Below are 27371 nucleotides of genomic sequence, written 5' to 3' on the forward strand. Positions count from 1 at the left end.
AAATCCGCGTTCGAGGAGCCATCGTCTTATTGAATGCGTCACGATTGTCTCTTATCGAAGTCGTCCATTGATATTGCCGCATCAAAAGTTATTGGTTATTGATATTGAGTGAAAGCATAGCGAGACGATGTAGTTTGTAGATGTATTAATTAATCGCGAGCTTCGTCTGCGGGAAATGGAATCGTCGAGAATCGTGGCAACTGACTGGAAGAGTATTTACCCCCGGCAAACCGACTGCCGATGAATTATTAAGATTAGAAGATATCTCAAAAATACCTAAGATGTATAAAGAAAGAAAGAGAAAAAAAAATGAAATTACAAATATATAGATAAAAAGAAGAAAAGAGAAAATATCCTATATGAAAGCTATAGGTATAATTGATATCTCTGTTATAAAAATAAAAGCATCAAATAAATTATGGCACTCAACAAAATTAAAAAAAAACATGGAAATTTTAAAACGCGCTTTTTTTTATTATAAAGCTGTTGATTAATTTTTGTTCCAAGCAAAACAAATGGTCAATCAGTTATTAGGCGTTTTCGTAGATTAACGTCACGTACGCTCGCCAAACATTAACTGTATATTCGATTGACGAAGCAATATAATTCGGCGCAATTATGGCATCGTTGATACGTAGTATTCATTAGAACGCGCCATGTACCTGGCTTCATCAAATATACGTGGGGGAGGTGAATGATCAAGTATCTAATTGCTAATTGATAGGGAATGATGCACGGAATATCGCGTAATTGCTGTGATATTTTGCTATGTATATTTTGCTAAATGTTTATTAAAGCGTGTAACATTTTTAACGTTGCAATAATAATGATTTATTACTGTACTCACTTTGTACTCACTTTGCAAATTTTTCTACGATTCCATCGCTCATATTTATATAATGCAAAAAATTGTTAGTACGATGAATTTGCGTGCTTACCTGCAACAGAAAAAAACAATCAAGTATTAATGTAAAGATAACATTATAATCTCTATTGATATATCATATACAAATTATATAATCACAACTGTCATTAGATAATAAAATAACATTTCTTTTTTCGTAAAATACTGATATTAACTTTTTATCTATTACTTTTTCCCACGATTTTATTCGATACTGTCATGCATGAGATGACAGAACAGTGTCGTTTGAAAGTCGAGAGGTAAGCTATTCAGGGAAAAATTCTCGGAGGACTTTCTTTTCCCAGTAGATCGTATAAAGGTTACTAAAGGAATCGCTTAAAGCGAGTATGCAAACGTTGCACAGCAACCGAATAATACTTTGCACAGTTTCATTTCACAACATCGAAACGGTAACGGTGCTCAATGTAGCGCGAAATTGTAGAATTTATTTATTAATTGTAATATAATTTTTTAAATTAGTCATTACGCAACATACATATACAATGGATATCACGGTTATAGATTATAGCATTTTCTCTTTGTTAATAATAGAAACTTTTGCATTAAAAGATTATGCATTTCTGTACAAGAATTTCTATAAAAAATATAAAATGTCTAGAAAAATCATCAATTAATTAATATTTTATTTAAAAAATATTAAAATTTATAAGATTAAAAAGAGCGAAAAAATATTTTGATATCACTGCTTAAATAAAAAATATATATTTTAATACAATTTTCCAAATCAATCGAATTTTCTTCAATTAACATGCAATTTCAAATTAAAAAAAAAAAAATTATTTTAGTACAAACTAAAAAAGTACAAAAAAAAATTGTTTTTTTATTTACATTTCGGTTGAAAAGAAATACACTTGAAGCGATCTCGAAAGAGAGCGGTCTCTTTTTCTTTCTCTCAGTATTCTCACAAGCAAACGGACAGAGTCCACGATCGTATCGACATTTCTAATCCCCGAAATGTTCTTGTAGCGCGGTATAAACGTAACGGCGTGCGCACGATTGCTAGTGCAAACTCAGCTCGGCGCTGCGCTATAAAAGTCGCGCGGACCAACGCGGGGAAAAGATAAAGAAATCCTCCAAGGACTCCTCGCTGCCTCTCGATGCGGGGCGTCTCGGGCGCGCGTTAACAGATCGCATAAAGATTACTAATGGAATCCATACGAGCGTATAAAAGCCCCGGGTATGTCGAGTATGCTGCGATGCTGGCGTTCGCGCGGCAACTCGCTAGCGTGCATTAGCGAGTTAGCGAGTATTCGCCCCGGTGGCCTTAGGTGGAAAAATACCGAACGGCAGTGGAAAGCCGGGAACCGAGAAAGAGAGTGCATTTTAGCCCCGGCGCAGCCGGCTGATTGGGAAAAGCCCCCGGGAGCCGTTTCGCCGTCTCTTCCTCACCTCTCCGTCTTTTTGGATTCTTATTCCACGTGTGCCGAGGCCCTAGCCGCCCCCACGATCGTTTTACGCGCCGGCTACACACGAGAAAACGTGTGTAAATGGTGGACGTGAGTCCATCGTAACCACCCAGGTACACTTCTCGCTCTCGCGCAGGATCCACTGAAAATTTTATAGCAACCCCGACGAGACCGAGGAAGGAGTTAGACATCCGTGCAGAGGGTGAGAGTGGTGCGCGGGGGCGATAGGAGAGAAGGGGAGGGAAGGAGCTCAAGAAGGCTCGTTCGAATTTTCGTGTCTGCGACGTTTTAATAAATTACGAAAGCTTCGGGCGCACTTTCGCGAATAGCTCAACGGGGGATCGTTTACGGCGGCTTCGAAATGAATTTGTTATCGTCGTCGAGCCAGACGGTAAACGTGAACTTTTTCCTATGTGTATGTTGATCATGCATTTTGATCTTTAAGCGATTGATCGATAAGTTCACCGAAAAAGAGTTATCATGCGCGAATCCAATGCAACATTAAATTATTACATATTTAAACCACTTAATCATATCCTATTTCAATCTAATTTATAACATTTGTTAATTAGATTTTATAATAATTAGAACTCGACTGGATATTACCTTTTTAATCTACTTCAAAAACTACACATTAATTAGAGATCTAATACATATTACGTTAAGATTATCACGTTATTCCCTCATTCGAAACAACTCTCGCCAGCATTCGTTCCGTTGCAAGAGCATGTCTGTTGTGACCTAAATACTCCTACCCTTCAATTCGCGTTATCGGCATGCACGCGATAACGTATGCTTCTTGCGCATTGCGCAACATGTTATCACATCAGCAAGTCGCCATATGTGTAATCATAGCAACCACTGGCTCATTTTCACAAAACCGAATCATTACACGGTCAGAAGTAGACAATTCGAACTAAACTTCGCATATAAAACTTCTCTAAGCCATCGGGCAATTAACGAGAGTGCGGATCAAATAGACTAATCGAATATAGAACTAAATTAGAGTTATTTCCGATGACTTTTATGACGTAAAGAGCTTCGTTGTCTCCACCTTTAATACTCATTTTTTTGCGTAGATCGATTCTTTCTCAAAGCCCTCCGAGCCCGACACAGCCATTGTGCTCAGGAGTCAGGAGTTATAATAATCTTCTTATGTTAATCCCTTAATTGACTGCCTTCGAATAAATCTATAAGATAAATTCATCAGATTCGATCGAAGATCTAAATTATTTGGCAGATTTTTATGCGAGTCAATCAAATGTAAGCATGATAAACTTTTATTGAAAAAAACTCTTTGCTTTGTTTTATTTTCGCAAGCTAAATAAAATTATTGTTACTAAAACCGTGCTGGATGGTAATTATTATGCTAAATAATATGCAGCTGTAAAATTAATGTAGATTGTTTATGTGAGCAATTTTTAAATGTATTGTGAAATAAGATTCTCTCGAGACACTCTGCATACTTATTTATAATGTTTCTTCTTCTTTCAATGTTACATCGCGTTCATCCTGTCACGTTAATCCTTGAATAAGGACCAGAATAAAAAGTGACTTGACATAAGCCGGATAAAAGTGACACGATGCGAGGATGAAGAAAACCTCTTCCTTTTCGGTAGAAAAAAATTGCGTATTTTTTCATACTTACCAAACTGACGCTCTTTTATGGCGATAAGAAGCCGAGGCATCGCGCGACATAACTCAAACGAACGGTGATCCCGACCTGAACGAGAATACGCTCGATGATGTAATAATAGCGCGATAAATATCCCAAAAGGAGCACATATATACACACACACACACACACACACGCACACATCCATACACAATGTAATGCGCGATCGTCCTCGATCTCGCCAAAAAAAGGAAGACAAATAGCTTAAAAAATCTCTTTGTTCGTGCTGTTTCAATAAATCTCTTTGTCTCATTCCCCGTTTGGCATGACGACCAATTCCGGTTGGCGCTCTCGACTGTGACGAACGTAGTTTCAAAACTCGGACGAACCCCTCTGTTAGCCCGCGGCGCCAGATATCGTAATGACGGTACGCATGAATAGCGAGGAAGTCGCTATTGAAGTTCACGCAGGAAAAGCATATGAAACAAACGCGATTAGAGCTGCGCTGACCTGCACTGAGATTACGCGATAGGAACGGTATAAAAATGCAGAAAAAAAGAGGAAATGAACGAGCGCGTGGGTTGGCCAAAATGTAACGAAAAAAAGGAAAAAAAATAAAAATAGGGTAATGCGAGTCGAGAAAAGGCGACGAGAGAAAGAAAGATAGAAACGATAGAATAGTTTTCTCTCTTCACAGGACGATAGGGAGAGACGCAAGAGGAAAGAGGAAGAGTTTTGGAAGGGTGCGGAGGTGGCATAAAAGCGAGTAGTGGAAATCCGGACTGGCTGAAAGGAGCGATGCGGGATTACGAAAGGATTTATTTGAGATTTTCTGCTGCCGGCACTGCCGCCACCACTGCCGTTGCCGTACTGCAACAACTCGGCTCGGTTTGGTGTACAAATAACAAAAAATAGGGGGCTGAAAGAGAGAGAGAGAGAGAGAGAGAGAGAGAGAGAGAGAGAGAGAGAGAGAGAGAGAGAGAGAGAGAGAGAGAAGAATGGGAGGAGGATAGAGAAAGAAACATAGCTCTTGGTGAGCAGTCACTGGGGCGGGCAATAAAATCATGTCGATTGGCATATCGAAACAGCATGTCGCGATGCTGCATTTGCTTGTACGTAAATCGGATTGCTTCGTGCTATGTGTCGCGTACCTGCCATTGTACAATATTTGCTAAAAATAAAGCGTCCATTTCTGTTTCTGACGCTTAAATCTAATGTCAAGTCTCGTGTAAATAAAACCGATCTCGATGACATCGCATTAACTTGGCTCGATGTACGCAGTATTCTCTTTTCTGCATCTTAATGTGTAATTTTCTTTTACCCTCTGATCCTTTCATTTCAGCAAATTTCAAAAGTACACGTATAGATTTTACTCGTCTACATTTCTTTGCGCGATTCAAATCTCTTTCCTTTTGAAACAACATTTTAAGATGTAATTGTTAATCATTAAACATCACTTATATTAAAATAAAAAAGTCGAATTTTTTCTCAATTTTAGATAATGCATATTAATATGTAAATGTAATTCACATATTATCCAAATCCCCGTTATACTACAAATATTTATTATAATTGGTATAATTATATTTTAATTCTCGCGTAAGGACTGTTTAAATTGAAAAGTTTGGCAAATTCTCAGCGCAAATGTCGAACCGTTTGACGATGGAAATGTCCTTTAAGTAAGAATGGGCCATCGCTGAAGACCGGTAGTACCTTCGTTATAATCTGGCGAACGAAAGTTTCGAAGTTACTATCGAAAATACGTCAAGACATATCGGAGCCTGAACGAGATGGCGTCGTCGTTATAACGGAACTAGCAGGTCGCGCGGCACCGCAATTAGTTTCGTTCCCTTTCCTTTCGTTCTCTCGCCTGTCGCTTCCAATCTTTTTACTTACACAAGTGACCGCGAAGACACCGAGCAGAAAATGACGAGAGACTAACGAGAAAAATTAAGCGATCGTCACGTTGCAATTTACGAGCCCTGTCTCCGCAGTCTATTTTTATCTGATATCGTGATCGATGGATCGTAGCGTTTGCGACGATCCAATTTAATATGATCGAATATATAGTTATTATGGTATACTATTATAAAGATACATACAAAATGAATGAACATAAGATTGTTTTCAAAAAAAAAAAAGATGGATGACATATTAATGACAATGTCATCACGAGATTTTGCGTTTAGTAGAGTAGACTTGTGCAAAACATTGTCGACGAAACTTGACTTTTTTATGGCAAAGTTTTGGAATGACTAATGAATTTTAGATAATATTTGCTTCACAGTACATAGTGCGATTTATTAAGCTAATATAGTCTCTCTTATATATGTGTAACTAGCAAAAAGTAATGATAGATAAATACTAAATTTAATATGTAATAAATATTAAGTATCATATATATGCGACTGTAGAATCGTTTGATGTTATTTCTTTTTACTATATTCATTTATACATCTTTTATCAAATAATTTGAAAATACGTCAGTTAACTTTCAAATTTGTTAATCTTTTTAATTAAACGAAAAAAAAAAAACAACTGTTACTAAAAAATTGATTGTAAAATTCTGATATATTTTTTCGTATTAAAATGAGACTGACATTTCTTTTTTCAATCGATATTATACAATAAATAAATCGATAAAAAAAGGTCTTTAAAATATTTTGTAGCTATATATATATATATATATATATATATATATATATATTTATAGAAAATTAATTTATTAAAAAAAATTTAAATGCTCTTAAAAGAAGAAGGGACAATTTCATTAAGTTGTTTTCGATATGTACTAAGCAAAGACTTGTTACCGAGGGATTAAGCCAAACTAAGTCTTAACTGCCGTCGCAACCTGCTTAATAGCACGCCACAGTTAAGACAGGTGGATAAGCGTGGTTCTCTAACCTCGAATAATATTACGAGCGATGACATTCACTCTGACGACGACGACGACATCCGCAGTTAGGGCAACTAAAGTACGACGCATTAGTCTGCAAGAGCCGGCACGAGGCTCGTCTGTGCACTGTGTGCGCGCCAACTTCGAAACAACGATTATTATCCGCATACCGAGATGTATGTATATTAGTTGCGGAGAAGCTATACCGAACTGCCGACGTTAATAAAACCGGTGCAGGTGCAACCGCCGCATTTGCGTGCACTGCATATCGTCACCGCAGCAATTAATAATCATTACATTAGGCGGGCGGTTCTCCCGCAGACCCAAAGTACCTGCCGCCTTGTAATCTATCTACTTGCAAGCATCCCGAAGGATGAGAGAATAGAGGTGAGACATCTCAAACTTATGGGAATATTAATCGTCTTATTCTCCCGAGTGATACCTGAATGCTCAATAAAATACAAAAGAGATAGTTTAGAGCCACTTCCACGTACAAAAAGATCTCGATACTTGAGTAATATTATGAAAGCTAAAATCTCAAAAACGCTAACATCTCTTGCGAGACGTTTTAATTATGATTATAAAACTGAATGTTATATTATCGAAAAGGTTAAAGTCATTCTACAGAAATTATGTAATAAATACAAAGCAATAAATACCTATGACATGTGTTATGTAAAAAACTAGACTTTATGAGCGCAAATTGTGTTTAGGGAGATTTATTTTTATAAAAGTTATGTCTTTAAAAAATATTACTTATGCATTATACAAAATATTTAATTTTCCTCATAAATATTCAAATATTTCACAACCCTCGGACAATGAACGTAATAGCACGTTGAGTCAATTTGACCCCTAGCAAATTTTTTTATATAAATTGCAAAATAAAATTTTATAACATAGATATTTTATATACATACTTTTTAAATAATTTTCTCTTTTAAAAAAGTTCTACTTATATAATTATTAAAATTTTTTTTAATAGAAATTATTGATATTTATTTACATATTTATTTCAATTATCGTTATAAATATAAAATAATTTTTAAAGTAGGAATCATGAATAATCTAGCATCCGCTGATGAAAGTTAATGTAATAAAATGTAAGAAAATAGTTTCTATTATTAAACAAATATTAAACAAATTTATTTTGTTGTATGCTTTGGTTTTAAATTTTGTCATATCTCCATTTCTGAATATAAAATATAAATTTAAGTCTCTATCTCAGTTTGTAAGACATTAAAATATTAATCTGTTATAATCAAGTAACTATTTTTATCTGTCAAAAATATGTGTGTTCTCTAAATTACCATATTATTTTTAATACGCGACCATATGGCGCGACTGGGAATGAGAAGATTAATAGAAGACTGAAAGTTTTGCATATGTAATAAAAGTTCTTACGACGCCGATAAATCGACGTGTCGTGTTGCCCTCGTCAATGTAGATGTTATTTTTTTGTCACGTGAGCGGTAACTCAAGTAGCATCCCAAATTACGAAACTCATATTCGTGATTGATATTCCAATCGCATCCACCGATGTAACCGATCATCTACCATTGCCACGTCTTGGTAATTGCATCTGGCTTTGCGACACCATGGCTGTAATTTAACACCTGACACGCTTGCTCTTAATAGAACACAAATTAGGGGAGACAGATATGACGCGACTCGGACTAACTATGGCACAAAGAAAGGCCAATATTACAATCAAATTATAATTGTAATTGGCAAAATGAAAACAAAAATTTTGTTAAATTTATCAGCTAATTCTTTAAGCTAACTTTATTTACTAAAACTAAATTAATAAAAAATTTTTAAAAATATATACATTATTATTTATTTTTGAAAATAATATGATTTTTTAAAGAAATTTTGAATATATCGTAATTATCGAATCTTTTTTTATCTCTCATTCTTTTTTCCAATAAAGTAAATGAAGCAAATGCTAAGAAATTCAAAGTTACATTAAAATTATAATTTATTTTTATTAATTAGATTATAATTTGTTATAATTTGATGGCGTGTTAAATGAATTAATAATGTGCTGTGAAAAAAAATGAATCTTAACCTTAAGTCAGATAAATAGACGCAAAATAAGAATTTTTCATAACATTTTTCTCACATATATGATTTAGAATCGTCATTAAAATATTTATTGAGAATAAAAAAAGAAAAAAATATTTGAACTAAATTATTCGCCCTAGTGTACCAAGTGCTTTATATTTGCTTTACACTGATATACTTGTGCTGATAAATGTCTGTGAAAAGACTTGGGAATCGCGATCAATCCCTAATCAAACCTATGCGATCGTCGAGACACGACGTGGCGGTTTCCGGTCGTTCCGTCTCGCGCCTAACCCGTCCTTTCTCTCTTTTTGTCTCTCTTTCTCTTTACCACCGCCGGGCGTTTCCGTTCCACGGAACTCGCGTGCAACCGCGAACGCCCGGGGAAATCCCTCCGGCGGCGTTTTATACGACCGACCAGGCGCCAGAATGGCTGCTTCGGGTCGCGGAAGTCGTCGCGCCGGCGGTTTTCTTCTCCGCAAGTAGACACGCGCCCGTGCTCGTTTATACTACCGCCTCCTGTCCGCCTCTCTTCGTCATCCCGTGTCATCCAAACGCAAATTGTTTCCAGATGTGCAAATTGTTTCGAGCTCGTTAATCGACAAAAGTCGCCGAGCATACCGCCGGCGCCGCTCAGCTGATGCCCACTCACCCACCTTTACAGCCTACCCCCACCCAGCGTAAGGGATACCGCTCCCCGTACTTAAGTACAGGTGCATATATACACACGCAAATGACTCGCATAGTCACCTACGTCGAAGCGTATACCAAGAAGTTTCGCTCAACAGCATTTCCGGAGAGGACGATTAAAGGGAGTCGCCTCTATGCGACACAGGAGTTCAAGTTATCAAATGGGGTACGGGGGACAGTTAGGCAAACATGTGTGCATGTGTGAGTAATGTGAGTGAGTAAATGCGAGCGCGAGGATATACACACGTGCAGGCGAATTGCATCGTGCGCGAGAGCACGTTGAGGCGAAACGAGGGTGGTATCGAGGGTGAAGAGAATAGCGGGGATGGTTGCACCCTCGGTCGGTTTCGCGGCACGGGGTGCGGGCGACGGGCAATAGTCGGAGTGGCGCCGCGACTCCCGTGACGTCTGTCGGCGCGTCGGCCAATCAATAGCATCCCCATGGCAACCACAGATAACATCGGACACACACCGTGCCGCACAACCACACGCCGCCTTTCGGAATATATACTTCCTTTCGCCGATGCCCAAACGAAAAGGCCGACGGCGAGGAAGAGTCGCGGCCTACGAACGGATGAAGGTTCTATCGGAAAGAATCCTTCGAGTCTCCCTCTCTCTACCACTAGTCCACTTTTAAGTTAGCCAAAGTCCAGTTCATGCCGATATTCGCCTTCACACACTTTTGCCTCCCTCTCATAGATACACCTTTTTTCTGTTTAACTTTTCTCTTCGTGTCCCGCCCCTCCCCTCTCCCTCTCTCTTTCTCTCTCTCTCTCTCTCTCTCTTGTCCGTGCTCAATCTGTGCGACTCGGTTGCATCGCATCTTCGTTTTCTTCGTTCTTCATTGGCGGCGGTTTTCGCGCCAGTCTGTTGTCCCGCCATCTGCGAACCTCTCATGCCGCTCTTTCGACTACCCCCTTTGGCGAAAAAGCTCTTCGTTCCTCTCTAAACGAACTCTAACGTCACGTTCGGACTATCGGCGTATCGGTCGACAACATCGGCTCCTCGTTCGACGCTTTCGAGCACAATTCTGCATTTACTACGTGTTATCGGGATACCTCTTTCTTCTGCGTATAACGCTCGTTCAGGTTGGCGTCGAGTGCCGGATTGAAAATCAACGGAGCGTGGCGCGCGTAAAACTGTGGACCGATCAAGAAGACCCGGATTCGCTCTGGCTTTCCTATGCTTCTCTCTCTCTCTCTTTCTCACACACACACACACACACACACACACACACACACACGTATACTTTTTCTCTTTCTCCCTCTCAATCGATACCCGCGATTGGATTTTCAAGAAAGATCGACACTCGCTAAGCCGCAGAGAGCTTTGAGAGAAAATCAACTCGACAATGTAATTAATCCGACTCTCCAAGAAGATTCGAGACACGTATTTCGATCTCGAAAAGAAAGAAGATAATGCACCTCGCACATTGTTCACCATTACATACGGCTTGTTAATGAGAATTCTTTCGAAAGTAGCACAGTAGAAGGGTTACTAGTCCTCTGAACAGAAGACTTTGTTTTCAACATAACTTCGCAATTGTAGATGTAGATGGTTAATTCTTGATTAATTCTTAGAAATCCAGAAAGAAAATTGATATTATCAAAATTTATAAATATGAGAAAAATGTTTAGAAAAGAGAACTACATTTGACGTTAAATAAATAATTTAAGGATGAATAATTAAACTAATTGATTCAATAATTACTATGAATGATATAAGAATGAATGGTTTCCTTGAGGAGTTAAATGAGAAAAAAAAATTCATTAATATAATTACAAATTTTAAATAAAATTATTGAAATTCATAAAGATAAAGAAAGGCAAAGTCTTAAATGTCTAAAAGAAGTCAAAATATAAGTAAATAATCTATAAAACTATTAATAATAATAAAAAAAATAATCTTATAAAAATAATTAAATTAGAATAGAAATAATTAATTAAAATTTTAAATTCTTTTAATAAAAAGTTTAATAAAAGATTTAAAAGTATAAAGAAACGCGAGGGAATTAGTCAATATTGATATGAAAAAAATAATAAAAATAATAGATGTTCTTAATCAATTTAAAGAAAAATTTTAATTTGTTGAAGAATCAAAAATAGAAAATAAATTTATTATCTTTTTCAGTTTCATTCTTTAATATTTAAAATTAATGTATTATTCTTATTTAAATTAAAATAAGGAAATAAAAAATAAAGAATTCTTAAAATTAAAAAAGTAAAATAATAGATAAAATTAATGTAAATATTTTAGCTATATGTAACTTTGACATCGTAAACTATAACAACATAATTAAAATGATCAAATATACACGAAGCATTTTTTGTCAATATGAAGTATGCATGGAAAATATATAAAGTACGATAAAAAACGAGAAAAATCAAAGAGTCGTTGAAACTATCAAAAGTACTGTCGCATCCAATTTAAATATCTCACATTTCAATGATTTTCTCACGAAATGTGCATGACAAGCAAGATAAAAATTTCATACGTCAATTCGAATCAAATTCCTACGTGCAAGACATTCAGAATCGACTTTACGTTTACGATCAACAACAATTCGCGTTCGTTGTTTTCCTTCAAAACACGTTGTTGCGCGAATATGCTGGAATATGCAATAAGCAAACTGCGGCGTTTATGATGTAAGCGCAGGTCCGTATTAATTACTCGGTACATGTTGTGTAGGGATCTCTCCGCCATTGTCAAAAATGTAACCACCAGCGGCTTTCCAAGCCGGAGAACCGTATAACGAGCTTAGAGCCACGAAAGCTGTCGATCTCCCTTTCGCTCTCAAGTTTGCTATGCTAGCGAAATATGCGAGGAGCGAGTTCCGGACAAATTATGTCATTTAATCTCGTTTAACCGGAGAAAACTTTAACGGGAATACCAGCCTTTTCGTTGTCATTTTGATCCCCATGTGTCGTACACAGAGACCCGGCCATTGGACACGACCTCGATGGACTGTCGTCGAGAGTATCGTTGACCTTCCATCGAATGTTTGCCGAACTCTATACAAGCCCCGCAGGATATAACGAGAGCCCTGTTTGTTCTGCGGTGAGATACGCGACCCGGAGAGCGTTCTTAATGTCCGAGGGGAAAGATTTCCGCAAGGCCAGCCCTCCTTATGAGCATCCTTGCGAATCCCTGCTCAACATCGCCATGTAGCAAATATCGTCTTAAGGGGATGCTTCTCTCCGAGATGGTAAATTACGCTCCGCAATGCAGGCCGGTCTGTTAAATTAAGGCAAAACTACCTTTGCCAGCCAGAATTTAACAATGCGAAATAGTTTCTATGGCTTTAAAACAGTTGCGAAATTCGAGAAATGAAGCGAATAAATTGTAAATTGGTTAAAAAAACCACACATGTATAAGTTTTACGGATTAACTGAAAAAACTAAAAGAGTATTGTCAAAAAAGTATTTCCATTCTTGTGAATAATTAAAATCTAACATATAATTAAATATATAATATCGGTTTATATAATTATCATGTTATTATAATTAAAAAAATAATAATTAATACATTATTTCAATTTATAGAAATGCAATGCAATAAACAAAGAAATAATTTAAGAGAAGAAATCAAACCTATAAAAATCATTAACGCATACGTTAAAATATAATTCGTTCTTTAAATAAAACAAAAATACGTCAGCTCATTTCTGATAAATATACAAAAAATACTAGTAGAGAAAAATTAAATTCTGAAACGACTGTCCGAAGAGAAAAAAGGGAGAGAAAAAGAAAAAAAAATATAACACCAAGAGAGTATGCAAACGAAGAAAAAAAAAAAAAAAAAAAAAAAAGAAATAACGCAAAGTGGTTTCCCGAGCGCGATGAAGTGAGTTTAAGCGAGAATGCAGAGCCGAAGGTTCACCAGCGGCACTAGTGTGATTTAACGAGATGTTTTCGTGAATTGTGCTCGCGCGATGGTAATTAATAATTCGATTTTACGAGCGGGCACGCGCTGCGAGAGAGAGATAGCGACGCAACCCTTTCCTCTCGCTTTCCTAATCGAGGAACATCGAGCACAGGGAGGCGTCGCGGCGCCACTCGGACGGGAGCGTCCCCATCCCTGACGGAGCCTCTGCCCTTCCGTTCGTCCAACAGTGGCCGGTCAGTTGATCAGCTGGCCGAGAGCGAAAGAGAGAGAGAGAGAGAAAGAGAGAAATATATATATATATATATATATATATATCGTCGAGATTCCGGAATGCCTGGACTACATCCAACCGGGTTACCGCACTTCGCTCTCTCGATTCCATCCTCCAACCAATCCCTCTCGTGTGCATCGACGTTACATTCCGAGACTTCCGCACCGGCTAGAACTCCGCTCGCTACGAAAATCTTCGTCCTACACGGAAAACGAACATGGTCGTTGTAAACTTGTGATCTGTCACGGTTGAAAAGTCGGTCGTCTTTCTGGAGACCCCGCCCCTCTCTTTCTCTCTCAATCTCCATTTCTCTTTCTCTCCTCCTGTGTCGCCGTTCGTTTTTCCAGGATAAATGGATTCAGGGCAGCCGATCACATTCGCGGATTGATCCATCCAAATTTTCGCGGAACGCAATTATCTCGCGTAGAATGAGAGGTATGTGTGTCCCAATTATTCTGGCGACACAGCAAGCGTGACGCGACGAAAATGTTTGTTGACAGATGACCTAGGCGACGACGCGCGATAATTGCATTACTTCGTGCGGATTTTGCGTTACGTATATGTACATATGGATTAATATTGACATAGGTATGGATTAATATTTGGCAAGATATGAATAATTAGATTAAGAAAACCGAGACACATAAATTCGATGAGTTTTACTTTAAACGAATCACCTTTAAAAAAGTTGAATTCTTTCATAAATCATTACTGTTAGTATTATATACTTAAGCAAGTATACTTTTCTTCTCCACATAAAAAATATACGCATGCTATTTCAATGATGTGATATTAAATTAATCGAAAATTGAGGAGTGATGTTACTTTTAAGAAATGATATTATTAGATAGATCAAAATTAATTTTTTTATTTCTCAGTCGCGACGAAATATAACATCTCGTACAACTATTAAATCTCCAGTCAGAAATCTAATAATTTTACAATTACATCTTTGAGGTATACAATATTAATATCAAACGGGCATGCATGATTCTTTTCATTAAATTTACTGTTAGTGCTAGCCGTTGCCGTAAAGTCGTAACTCGATAGGATCGATTTAAAAGTCGACCGTCGTCGTCGCGTTAATAAATTTTGTCTACAGAAAATACGGCGAAGGATAGTATCTAGAGAGTTCTACCGCACCGTAGCTGCAGATACATAAAATTTTGATGTCGGGAGCGAATGTCAAGTGGAGTTGGAAAAGTGGATGAACAGTATGCGGATACTCTCGCATCGTATCGCTAGAAAAGTCTTGAAGATTGGTACCGCAATACTGCGTCCAAGGGCTTTCGCGAATTTAGTGTAGAGATAGTAAAATGAGACAGAAAAGTGGTCGTGAAATTATATAACTTCGCGACAAGTTGTTAAATAATCTGCTACAATAATAAAAAAAGGGTGTGCGTGAATATATATATATTATCATGTAGCTCGGAATTTTTATTTCTTTGATAAAAATTTTTCACATTATTAAAGTAGTTCTCGCGAATATTGCAAACGTAAAAACCATTGACAAAACTAAAATTACATATTCTTTGAAACAAATTACTGCAGAAATTACATACAAATGATTTGTTTTCATTAATCAAATATTCACATGTCATACATGATGTGTATGTAACAATATATTGCAATTTACAGATACAATCTTATAAAAAATTCTCGCTCATCCAGTGACGAGTAAAATATATTGCTCGTTTTCGTGCAAATCAAAAAATAATTTTTCTTTATACCAAGAATCTGCCGCTATAAAAGATTAAAATTGATTGTCGCATAAGAAAATAACGACGTTATTAAGCAGCAGAAATAAAAACGATCAATACCAGAAAACAATCAAAATGACTTTCTTGACAATTAAATAATCTCGCAGTAGCAATTTCAGTCACGCTTGTCAATAATTTTTATATTAATAGTAGCATTAACTGACTACAGTTTTTCTCACGACTCGTTTTATTCAGAATAGTTGCAAAATTAAAGTTCGTTTTCAGAATCGTAATTTCAAAATTTATTCATAAAGCATATTATTCATCCAACGTTATTGACAATTCTTTTCCTTTACCAAATTTCGGAATTAATATTTCTTCGATAAAAATTGCGTATTTGATATCAAATGTTGATTTTTGCTATAAATTAATTTCAAACAAAACTTTATCTAAAATTTGAGTTGAAAAGTTTAATTGGCGAAATATTTAACGTCAAAGAAAAAAATTAAGACAAATAATATTCCACCATATCGACCAGTCAAAATAAACACTAAATTTGTCGGAGAAATCATTAAAGTTTGACATGGCAAAGGTGTAACATCTTACACGCATCGCTGTCCTTTATTCATCCGACTATGTCGTTTCACTTCGAGTCTAGGGAAATAAGATGGGAAGAGAGAAAACTGAAGCAGCGATATAAGGAAAAGAAGACAGAGAAAGAAAAGTAAGAAAAAGAGAGATAGTACGAGCCCGAAGTCAACGTAGTCGTTTTCGCGGGGGATAAAACTCCTTGGTAAAATTCTAAAATAAACAAAAATGGAGCTCATCCCGTGCTTTATATCCCGGGCGGCTGACGTGGAAAAGAATCTAGAAACGCGAGGTAAGCTCGTAAATCAAATGTGTCTGCACTGCGTATGCGGGAGTCGAATTCGCGAACCTGGCGGCCCTTTAATCCCGCATCCATTATTGGTATGTCACGGATAAGAGGGTGGGTTTCAAGAACGCGCGGCGGCACACCCAACCCTCTCTCTCTCCCTATTCCATCGGCAACCACCGTCGTCGAGAGAGCTGTTTCCTTGCGACCACGCATTATTTCCTCGTCGTGGCATTCGATGTAGATGGCCCCCAGGCATACCAAACGTTTGATTGAAAATTTCTTGAGACGCGAGAATGGCGCGCGCAATGCGATCGGTGGCCGCGGACCGTAGCTTTATCCGGCGAATCGTAGAGAAAGAGGAATCCATTTATTTAACATGTAGGTCTGTTTGATCCCCTCCTTCTCTTTTCCATCCCCCACTCCACTCTCCTGGACGACATTCGTGGCCGTTTACGGCTTTTATTGCAATCTACGTCGAATAATACCGTCCTCGACGCGCGAATTGCGACGTGCGAAATCCCGCAAGAAGGATACTCGACGGAAAGGATGCGCAACGCTTGGAGAAAGAATTAATGTTGTACAATTTTTTACCCTCAACATGAGCAACAATGTACGGATCAAGGACGAATGATCGTCGTTGGTGCATTCTTATGCACCGAGTTGTTTATATAATTTAAAAAAAAAAAAAAAAAAAAGCTAGAATACTAAAATTAAATATAAATTTTAAATAGCTATTTAATTTGAAAATAAATTATCTCGAGATATTTAATTTGACAACATTTAAAAGAAAAGAATTTAAGGAACTATTATCTTTAAACTTATATATAAATATGTATTTATATTTTCCCGTTGTTAATTAAAAAAATTTACCTATGCGTGTTTTAGACAGATGAGCAATATAAATAAATTATATTTTTATGAGATGCACATATTTAATTTAATTAATATAGCTTAGTAATATAATTTAATGCAAAAAGTTAATAAAAAACGTATCGCGCGATCAATCGCAAATGAGGTGTGTATACGAGAATACATATCTAATGAAACGTATATAGAAAGCTCGAGAGCAAAACAGGATAATGCAATAGGAATCGTGGAAAAGCAGGATCGTAAACTGCGATAAAGAAGGATACGGGAGGCTGAGTCGCCGGTCGATAAGTCGACTTCTCCGCGTAAATGGACCGCGTTATGTATTTTTTTTTTCTTCCCCCTCCGCACCCCCTCTTCCCATCCCCATCTCGCAAAGCTCGCTTCGACGGCAGAGTGAAAACGGCGTACCGATCTTCGCGTCGAAGTTGCGCCAAGTTATACGAAAAGTTGGGGCGGAAAGTGGTGTGTGGTGGAAACTACAGGAATTACTGGCAATTACACGAATGATTTATTAACTTTAGAAACTGGCTATCTCGAGCCACGCTGCTGGTAGGTACCTCTTCGCCGCGGTTCTGGATGGCGCTATGTCGAAATATTGTAATGAACGCTGCAATAACCAGGCTCTTTCGTAGTAGAGACTGCGTTATATATCGCTCGCAATTATGGGAATTAAAAAAAAATTCTACCGCGCCCTAAAAATCAACGATGACTCCCCGATGAATATAAGCCTCATTGCATTGTGCTATTAATTGCTTTATGTACACCCTCGAGAGTCTACTCCGCGCCGCGAATGTAATAGTTAATTAATCTCCTTCATTTGGATGTCTCTACAAATATCTCATGTTTTTCGTTCTACCCGTTTTATCGATAAATAGTACGCTGTTGCAATAATCACGGTGCTATGCTCTCATTAAAGGATGCATTTAAAGTCGCATTTCATTGATGTACGACGATCACTTACTTACGCGCAATTACGTTTCCATCAAGGCGCGGCAAACGCGCTGGTGTAAAATAAAAGAAAAAAAGAAAAATTGTCACTAAATTAGAGCCGATTTAGTTGAACGTAACGCGGTTAATCATCATGGTATGTACCTTCCATTATTGGCGCCGGGGCAATAATAGCGCCGATGATCGCAAAGCAATCGATCTCCACGCCGGCGTTAATGGAAAATGAAATTGTGGCCAGAGTATTATCCCGAGAATTTGGATTATCCTAGCGCTTAATAGAAACTCTATTAACGGCCGGCATACTGTTTCTGCCGACGAACCATGCCGAAGATCGCCTGATCCGCAGTTAATGTCGCATTAACGACCATATATGCGCGCCATGAGATCAGTACAAAGTGCTGCACTACGAATTGCTCTTTGCTTTAAATACTTTGTGCGTACACGAGGCATAATGTTGACGTACAGTGAAAAATTATCCTGATTATCTGTATTTTTATGTATATATGGCCTGATATCTGTACAGCTTAATCATTTCACACTTAATCAATAAATAGACTTATTCATCTTGTTTTTAATTTAAATATCTACTTTCAACGCTGTAATTTTAATGAAAGAACAAATAAGGATTTTATATATAATTTTGTAAAAAATACTAGATAAGAAGATACTTAATAAAATTCAAAAAAAAAGTATATATATCTCAAAATGCGACAAATATCATAGAATTTTATATCGTCGTGGAAACGTATCAGAAAGGTAAAAAAATTATGATTTTAATAATACTACGAGAAACGATTTACACACTTTGCGTGTATATCGAAGAGATTCGAGCAAAGTTCGAGAAGCGAAAGACTATCTTAATCGACAGATGTTAATCGCGAATCGAAGCCAAGTCCGAAGGTGAGTCCGAAATGAAAACTTTGCGTCGAGATACGAACTTGCAATTTGCGCAAATTGCTCGATGGCGGCAAGAGGGGTTGGGAAAAAGTGTTACGGAATGATGGATGCCGTTGGAAAGTTAGGCGAGTTTCAGAGCCGTTTACAAAATTCGTCGGCTGACGAAATTACAGCCGGTAATCTCGCGATACCGACGATCGAGGGGTGGCTCGATACTGACACCCTCTCGGCCCTGCCCAATTCCCCTTTCGGAAAACGATTCCTGCCCGAAAGTTCCGTTCTCTCAGTACCAATGCACGTGGTACCGTACCAGTCGCGTGTTACTTTATGTTCGATATCCGGTATTACTACTACAACGTTTGGATATTCTTTTATTTCCACGTTCGCGTAAATCTGTGAATTTGGTCTTATTACCATATATTATCGCTCGAGGAAATATATCGTTTCTAATTTAAACCATACAACCTTGCAGACAATTTATATCTTTCGACAGAATAATAATATACGTTAACAATTAAATATGCCATTTTTGCGTATAATAAATGATTTAACATGGAATTTTTAATAATACTCTTTATAAAATCCTAAGAAAGCATTATAATAACTATTATAATATAAGCCGGATGGTAAGTTCATGTTTTAAAAAAACAAATAAAATTTTACTTATACTGCATTATCCTATTCAACGATTTATTCAAGAGTAAAATACATTTGCAGAGCTTTAGAGCAATAATATGCTATGGCACGTAAAACAACTAGAAAAGTCATAAATCATAAATCAGATTTAATATTCTACCTCGCAGAAATATGCTTTAACATCCTATACAGCGAGATTTTTTGACATCTTAATCAAAAATTGAAAATAAATATAGCTTAAAAAATTTATAAAATTCTGCTTTATGAATGTGATTAAGAATATTAGTTCCTTTCAAAATCCTTCCATTTATACTTCAAAGTTCGACATCCAAAGTCAGAGAACAATAGGGCTTTGTCAAACCTCGCGAGTTTGGGGAGATTTCGGCAGCAAGTCAGTTTGTGCCAGTCACGAACTAAAACTATAGACACGATAGCTCTAAAGTCCTCAGGGTAATATTGCAAAGCATAATGTGTAATAATAAAGATTTTTTTTCCTTTCTCGTTAAGCTATACTGCGTTACGTTCTTCTCTTTATTTCTAGTATGCAATCAAATGATAAACTATTGTATGTTAATTTCAAAATGTTTATCGATTAGTCTCTAAACTACAACGTTTTTTTTCAGTTAATTCATTTTTTGTTCTAAAATTATTTTTTTCTTTATTGAAAAAAATAATTTAAACCCCGTTTAAAAGCACGCAACCATAAGATGATTAAAATAACAAATAATAACTTTTATATATATGTACCAGCCTTTTTTTCGATCTTCCTGATCATAAAACGACATACACGTTTTTCAAAATTTTTGAATTTTCTGTCTCTATCTCAAATGGTAGGGTATGTAAGGATCGCTTGCAACGCGAGCAATAAGGGAGTGAAAACGAAGGGAACAGTCCTATCTGCAATTGCAATCGATAGTAACCCCTCCCTGAAGCCTCCGATGTTGGCTACGATATTTAAATGTCAGGCACATAACACGCGTTCGCCACCTTCCGTGAGGGGTTGGGTAACTCTAACATTTATACCTCACCTCACCCTTGTACTCCGAGTTTCCGTCGTGAAGCGACCCTCTTTCGTCGTTCCTCTCGCACTTTCTCTCCTCGCTCTCTTCGTCGCTCCCGGCATCTTGCACGCGTGCGCACCATTTATGCACTAACATAGCGAGAAAAAGAGCGGAAGGAAACGATGAAAAAGCAGGACGAGAGAAGACGAAAGAAGGAAAGAAGATAACATTATTAAACTCAGGGCTTTCGACTTTTTGTGATAATGAATAGACAGACGAGACTGTATTTCGAGCCGAGAGGTACGTAGGTGTCATGAACAATAGTAGTAGTGGTGAGGCTGGCCATTTTGTATTCCACGAGACCAACGGGTATATTTCGGCCATAGGCGTCAATGGGCCAGACTCTATTTTCCCAGACAGTCGGAGGGTTGCTTGTCTGTCTCTTTCGTGTCGACGGGCGCGAGAAAGCGCTGTAAGATCTTTGTTCGACGTCGGACGTTATTAATCCGGGAATAGCTACTTTCGTGGGTCGAATGGCCCCGTCTCTCGATTCTTGCGTATCGTCGAGGGCGCAATAACGCGAATGGGTCCGTGAAACCGAAACGAAACTTTGAGATTCGCATATTACGGGCGTGTACGCGTTTGCGTTACGTAATCCTTGCGAACGAGCGAAACGATTAAACCGCGCGACCGCGAAGCACCAGACAAATATACGTCTGAACATCTTTGCAGGGATGCTTCGCTGCGCTTTCGTGGCAAAGTGGTATTAGCATTGTTGCATTGTACCTCATTAAAAGGTCTTAGCTATTGTGTTTTCAAATTGCAAAAATTTCCTATATTCTGTAAACAAAATATTAAATGCATGTATGCGTGTGTGTGTGTGTGTGTGTGTGTACAGTAGTTTCTATAATAATAAAAAATAAAAGATCTAAAGATATGTTGTAAAGTTTTAATTTCTTAAAAGGTTGTAAGAATTTTGAAATTGAAATATATGTGATTATACGTAATTCACATTTATATGTTTGCTTGTATGTTTATAACATTGTTGTTGCTTTTTCATTCTCTCGGCACAAATATTTCAATTAAAGTGGCGGTCGAGATGTTAGTTTGAAAGCGCGAGCATTCTAAAAAGTTTCCGTGAAATTGAGAAAAATAACGCGAATTTCTCGGAAATTCGATCACGTGGATAATGCACACAGAGCACGAAACTTTTGACTTCTCACTAATAGAAGAGGTGAACTGTCCAACTCGACATTAGATATTCGCCGAAGGAGAGAGAGAGAGAGAGAGAGAGAGAGAAAGAAAGAGGAAGAACGAGATATAAAGAGAACAAAAAGCGATGCAAAAGGCGCAACCCAATTTTCATCGAGTGCCCGTGTATACTTTCACGTCACGATGTGCGAAACCTTAACGTTAAGATCTTTTTAAAGGCGCTAACGTTATTAATCCGGGAATGGTACGGTTATATCCGACACACCCTCGCGACTCTCCGGAATATCGGAGGGTGGCACGGTCTCTCGCGCGGCGGTGGAGAGAAATAAATGACGTCACGCTCCGGGAAAAGTACTTCCCTGCGGTCTGCTATCCGAAGTTCGAGACAAAGAAGAAGAAGAAGCAGCCGCTGTTCGTGCCAAATGTCGTTGCTACCGGAACACCCGTCGAAGCTCGTAAGTCCAGGCATAATTGGACCCCATATTTGTAATAAGAAGGGTTAAACTTTATTTTTCGTTAAGAAAATTCAATTACGCGTATTAAATAGTAAATCGCTGAAAAATGTGATTAAATATTGTATTTTTAAGATGTCAATATGTAAATTGATTCTTTTGTGTAGAGAAAATATTTTTTATTAAAAAGCAAATAAAACGTGATTTTCTCTCTTTATAGTTCTTTTGCTAAATGTCAAGCCAGTCACAAAAAATTCTTAAGTATCTTTGATCTTCATTTCAATATAGAATAAATATTCCTGTCGATTCATATCTCTTGTTCTAATCGAAACACGATTATTAATAAAGATAATAATTATTGAAAACATTCTTTATTGAGCAAAAGCACGCCGACGTGATTTAAAAGCGAGCCCATATTCTTGCGACAAGTGAATCTAGGTAAAACTTTATGACTAATTCCGCATAATTTATGACAAAATAATCTGACAAACATTGAAGAGATAATATTGAATAGACTGTAGTCACGCGTCCGTTTCATAGACGCGCGTGATTTCCACGATTTAAAAAAATCGCAAAAAGAGAATAACGTTTTTAGCAGTTCAGTTTTTATGTTTTTAAGTCACCGGAGGCAAAATAGTTGCAATTGGTTCTAATGCATCGATCCATCAATGAAATAAATACAAACAGCTAAAGTTTCTACGTAAAATATATTAGTAAATATGTAAATGTTTTACAAAAGAGAATTGACCGGAAATTAATCAAAAATAAATAATTAATGCAAGAATAATTAACACGTGTTTTTGTTCGAATTAAAAATACAATCTCTCAAGTTATTTTTCAAATAGCGTTTGTTACGCCTTTCGTATAAATAGCGTACGTCCGTTCATCATGCAGTATATGCCTGAAATATTCACCGTCATTTTTTTGAGCTTGTATACATAATCCCCACTGTAACGAAAAATTCACGAATCGATGGAAGCTTCGACCGACGAGCAAGTCCCGCTATATGTGCTCTCATTGCATAACCCGTGCTCGAAGGCGCGACCGACGCGGCGAGTCTTTTTACTATCGCGCGTACGAAGTGATTTATAGTTGGCTAGTTTTTCCCTATTTCCTACAAAATGACAAGGGAGCTAATTAACTCGGCTATTGTTGGCCCCGATCCCTTGCTCTTCCCCGCCACCCGTTCGCGGGAGTCACAAAACTATTATTACTCACGCCATGTTACTTCGCGGTAATTAACGAACATGGCTGGAATATCCGACGGCAAAGAGAGGGAGAATTCGCTTTCGCTGACTGCCGTGCAACTTTCGGAACCAGGCTGTCTCTTGCCGAGCGTTTCCCATTCCGATTGTACGACACCGTGCAACGCGACGCTCTGTCAAATAAAAAAGGAACTTCGCTGCCTTCTGCAAGAGCGCGAATGATCGAGCGAGTTGTGTAACATAGAAATTTCGAGAGTGGTTAACTTACTTTCCGTCGAGTCACTGTGAAACCTATCACCCTTGAAGAAATTAGTTCTCTACAAAGCACACATGCTTACCTGAAACAGAAAAAAATGTTTATACATAAATTATATATCTTTCGTAATTTAAATATTATCATTAATATAAAAAATAAATAATAATTGTTGTTAGTCAAGGACATGTATCTTGGATAATTAACAATAATTTGAGACATTTAAGAGTAATAATTTGAATCACACCGCTTTAATCTTTACAACGTGAGTAAAATTACATGCAATATTTTATTTTTGAGAAAAAATTTGATTTTCTATCTCTTTCGTATTTTTTACATTAATCAGGGTGTATACTCAAATTCTGTAAAAAAGTTCCCTGAGAATTCCAGGATCTTGCAGGTATTTTTGTTCAAAATTCCAGATAAAATTAAAATATTTTTAGATGCAATTTTAAAATAAGCTTATTTATTTTAGCGTATCATTTTTTGACATAAACAAAAAACATATATTTTAAACAATTTTATATAGACATAAACAAAAAATATATATTTTAAGCAGATTTTAAACTTAAAATATTTTAAATTTTCATAAAAAATTTTTAAAATAAGTACTTCTTTGACATTTTTTAAAATTCCCTGAATCCTAAAAAACGAAATTCCATGAGAATTCCATGATTTTTCAAGGTATAATAAAATTCCCTGAGAATATCAGGTTTTGCAGGTTTTTTCCGGGAGTATACACCCTGATTAATATATGTCTTTTTTTATATTTTTAAAATTGTTACAAAAAATTAAAATACACTGTGAGATTCGGAATAATTTTACTCTTATTGTAAGATACCATGGGGTCTGCCTTATAACGTGTTTGAATATATCTGGACGTGGCTAATAAATTTTTTAAGAGCAATGTTATCGGACGTTATATAAAAGCTCGTCGAGAAATAAAAGCAGCTGCTGCAGTCAAAATCAATCAGCGACAAAATCGAATGAGAAAGCGCGAGCGGAGGTGAACGGCGTAAATTTTCGTATAACGCGTTCGTAAACTTGTGAATAATTAATTAGTAATACGAGATGGGAGTTGTGCCAGAGCGTTAGCTCGGACCATCCTTTCTGGACCGCCTCGACAGCCACCGGTGCTCAGGTTTGAAATTGGAGTCCCCTTCGCAGGGATCTCCCGTTCCCTGAGCCCGTCTTCGAATGAGGCACGCGAGGCGACGTCGACCACGTACCCTCGCTCACCTCATTATGCTAATTATTTAAATCCCCCAACGCCACATTATGTTAAGCCCCGACGCACTTGGCAACGTATCCCGCGTATATGTGTATAAATCATCGTTATATCCTGTGGCTCGTTAAGAAAGTAAAGAGCATGTTGTACGGCATACGGTGTCATATACGACGGTAACGTTACTCGATGTTACGCAATTATCTTGTGAAATCTTATTAAACACACTTATGTTTTTCACCGAAATCTATTACGCCATACCTCATTAACGTAAAATGATATGTATCAAGTATGAGATTGAACGCAGTGACGAAAGTCGATGAAAATTTCATCAGATGAAATATTTATTTGTAATAAACAACAATTGTGTAATTGCCACACATAAATAACGTATGAGCTATATATTATATGCATAACATTCTGCAAGCTTATCCTCCACACATCACGTAGTGGTGATAAATTCAAATAAAATTCCGATTTGAAATCACGCACGCGTACGCGCTCACTAAAGTTCCGAGGTCACAGAAAATCGCGAAACACTCGAGGAACTCTAGAAACATCACAAAGCTGGCTCGGGCGTTTATCGGCTAAGCAAGCAAACAAGACGAGGCGGCAGGAGAAAAATACATTCGCCGACCGTAATCGCGAGCTCGCGCACGCGATATATCGGGGCGAAACGTGAGAGAGATACACGCCGAGAGGGTCAAGCCCGCCCACGACCTTAGTTTCACATGCCCGGCGCATTTCGGAAAACTCGAGTTCAGCCGGGCTTATAGTTGAAGTTTGATACGACGTTGACGGTGTGTGCGCGTTTAGTGAAACGGGTGGGAGTCCCTACGCGGCATGAATAAAACATTTTTTTAGGGTCATAAACCGTTTCCTCCTCGGTTTTTTAAAAGGCCTTCTCCTCACCTCTGCCACCGACTCGAGGCGAGCACCTACCATTAGTGCGGCGGCTTGCGACGTCGCAGAAACCAAGTGTCGCGATAGAAATTATGGTCCCGCGTTCTATGGGTTTGCAACTGCCACGCCGAATCGTGCTCGAATGCTCGTAGTGACGTCGGCTTAACGATCCGCGACGACTTTTAACTCGCATTGCATTGAGAAATCCCGATTCGCGAGACGAATATACGTCGTTGACGTTTTCAACGCTACGCGATATGATCATGTTTATGACTACTAGGCGCTATATACTAGATAGTATAGTAGTTGTGGAGTTGATTCTATTCTAGGAATATAAATTCTCCCGAGAATGCAAGAGTATAATACTGAAGAACTGAAGAACTGAGAATATAAAATATTAAAAAATAATCAAATGTAATAAATATTATAAATTAAAATATAAAGATAGAAAAACGCAAAAAAAAAAAAAAAAAATAGTCGTAAGTAAAATTATGAGAAAGATAAATAGAAAAAAAGATATGCGAAAAAAAAGAAAGAAAAATATATGTAGCTATATATGTATATGTATCGTTATGGAGAGTGATATTTTAAACAATAGACACCCACTCTCTTGTTAAAATCCTCTTATCGAGACAAATAATATTAAGCGTCGCCCTATAAAACGGATTCGAAAGCCCGACATACAAAAGGATTAATCCGCTCGACGTCTTGAATTGCATATCGAAATAACACGCTCGGATGCAGACCGCGCTGATAACGCATAGTTCAATGGCGCGTGTAATATGCTGCTGTATCGTTTCCGTGGAATCTGACGCGAAGTTTTGGCCGAAACTCGAAATGGGGAGTTACATCTCGGGAATGGCAGAGAGCGCGTGCGCGCTCTTCGATGTTACTGTGTTGTAGCCAACGTGATGAATCAGGCTAAATAATACCGGGCCAAATACTTGTTTGCCTAGGTTGCAATTTCAAACGATCCCGCTCGCCCCATTGCAATTTGCGAAATTGATGGTGAAACGTTGTTATGCAATTTTATTTGATTAAAATGAAGCGCAGTAGAGTCCGCTTAGTCCGCCGCGATCTTAAATTAATGACCGGGCTTGAGTACCTCGCGAACGTAACAAATAATGTTCTTAGCGTTGACGATAATGTCAATCTCTCTTTCTCTCTTTCTCTCTTTCTCTCTTTAACGCATCATCTTTTCCCTCTTTATACGTAATATTTAAAATTCAGTTAAAAAATAATTTCTTTAAAATATATTTTAGAAAGAGAATCTACATATTTAAAATTCAGTTAAAAAATAATTTCTTTAAAATATATTTTAGAAAGAGAATCTACACTGTTTCATTTGTGAACGTGCGGACTGGTTTATATTAAAGATATTTCATAACTTTGCTGCCAGGATTATATTAAGCTTTTACGCACATCTGCAATTTTCTT

At 37.4% G+C, this 27371-nt stretch overlaps 1 protein-coding gene across 19 annotated transcripts in view; it reads right to left on the reverse strand.

Moving 5' to 3' along the window:
• LOC140664093 (protein muscleblind) overlaps nt 1-27371 on the reverse strand; it is a 378997-nt gene that overhangs the window by 80079 nt on the left and 271547 nt on the right. For 2 of the 19 annotated variants that reach the window (XR_012046389.1, XR_012046390.1), the window contains exon 3: nt 859-938. The exons of 14 other annotated variants lie outside the window; for them this stretch is intronic. Coding sequence is in view for 3 of the 5 variants with exons in the window: in XM_072888844.1 (XP_072744945.1) it covers nt 855-938 (84 nt within the window). In the remaining 2 variants the exon portion in view is untranslated. Of the gene's footprint in view, nt 1-847; nt 939-15185; nt 23892-27371 lie in introns of those variants that run through there. 3 more of the 19 variants (XM_072888847.1, XM_072888843.1, XM_072888844.1) reach the window with 2 other exon arrangements.

Source organism: Anoplolepis gracilipes, chromosome 3 (assembly GCF_047496725.1).
Source record: "Anoplolepis gracilipes chromosome 3, ASM4749672v1, whole genome shotgun sequence".
Classification (NCBI taxonomy): domain Eukaryota; kingdom Metazoa; phylum Arthropoda; class Insecta; order Hymenoptera; family Formicidae; genus Anoplolepis; species Anoplolepis gracilipes.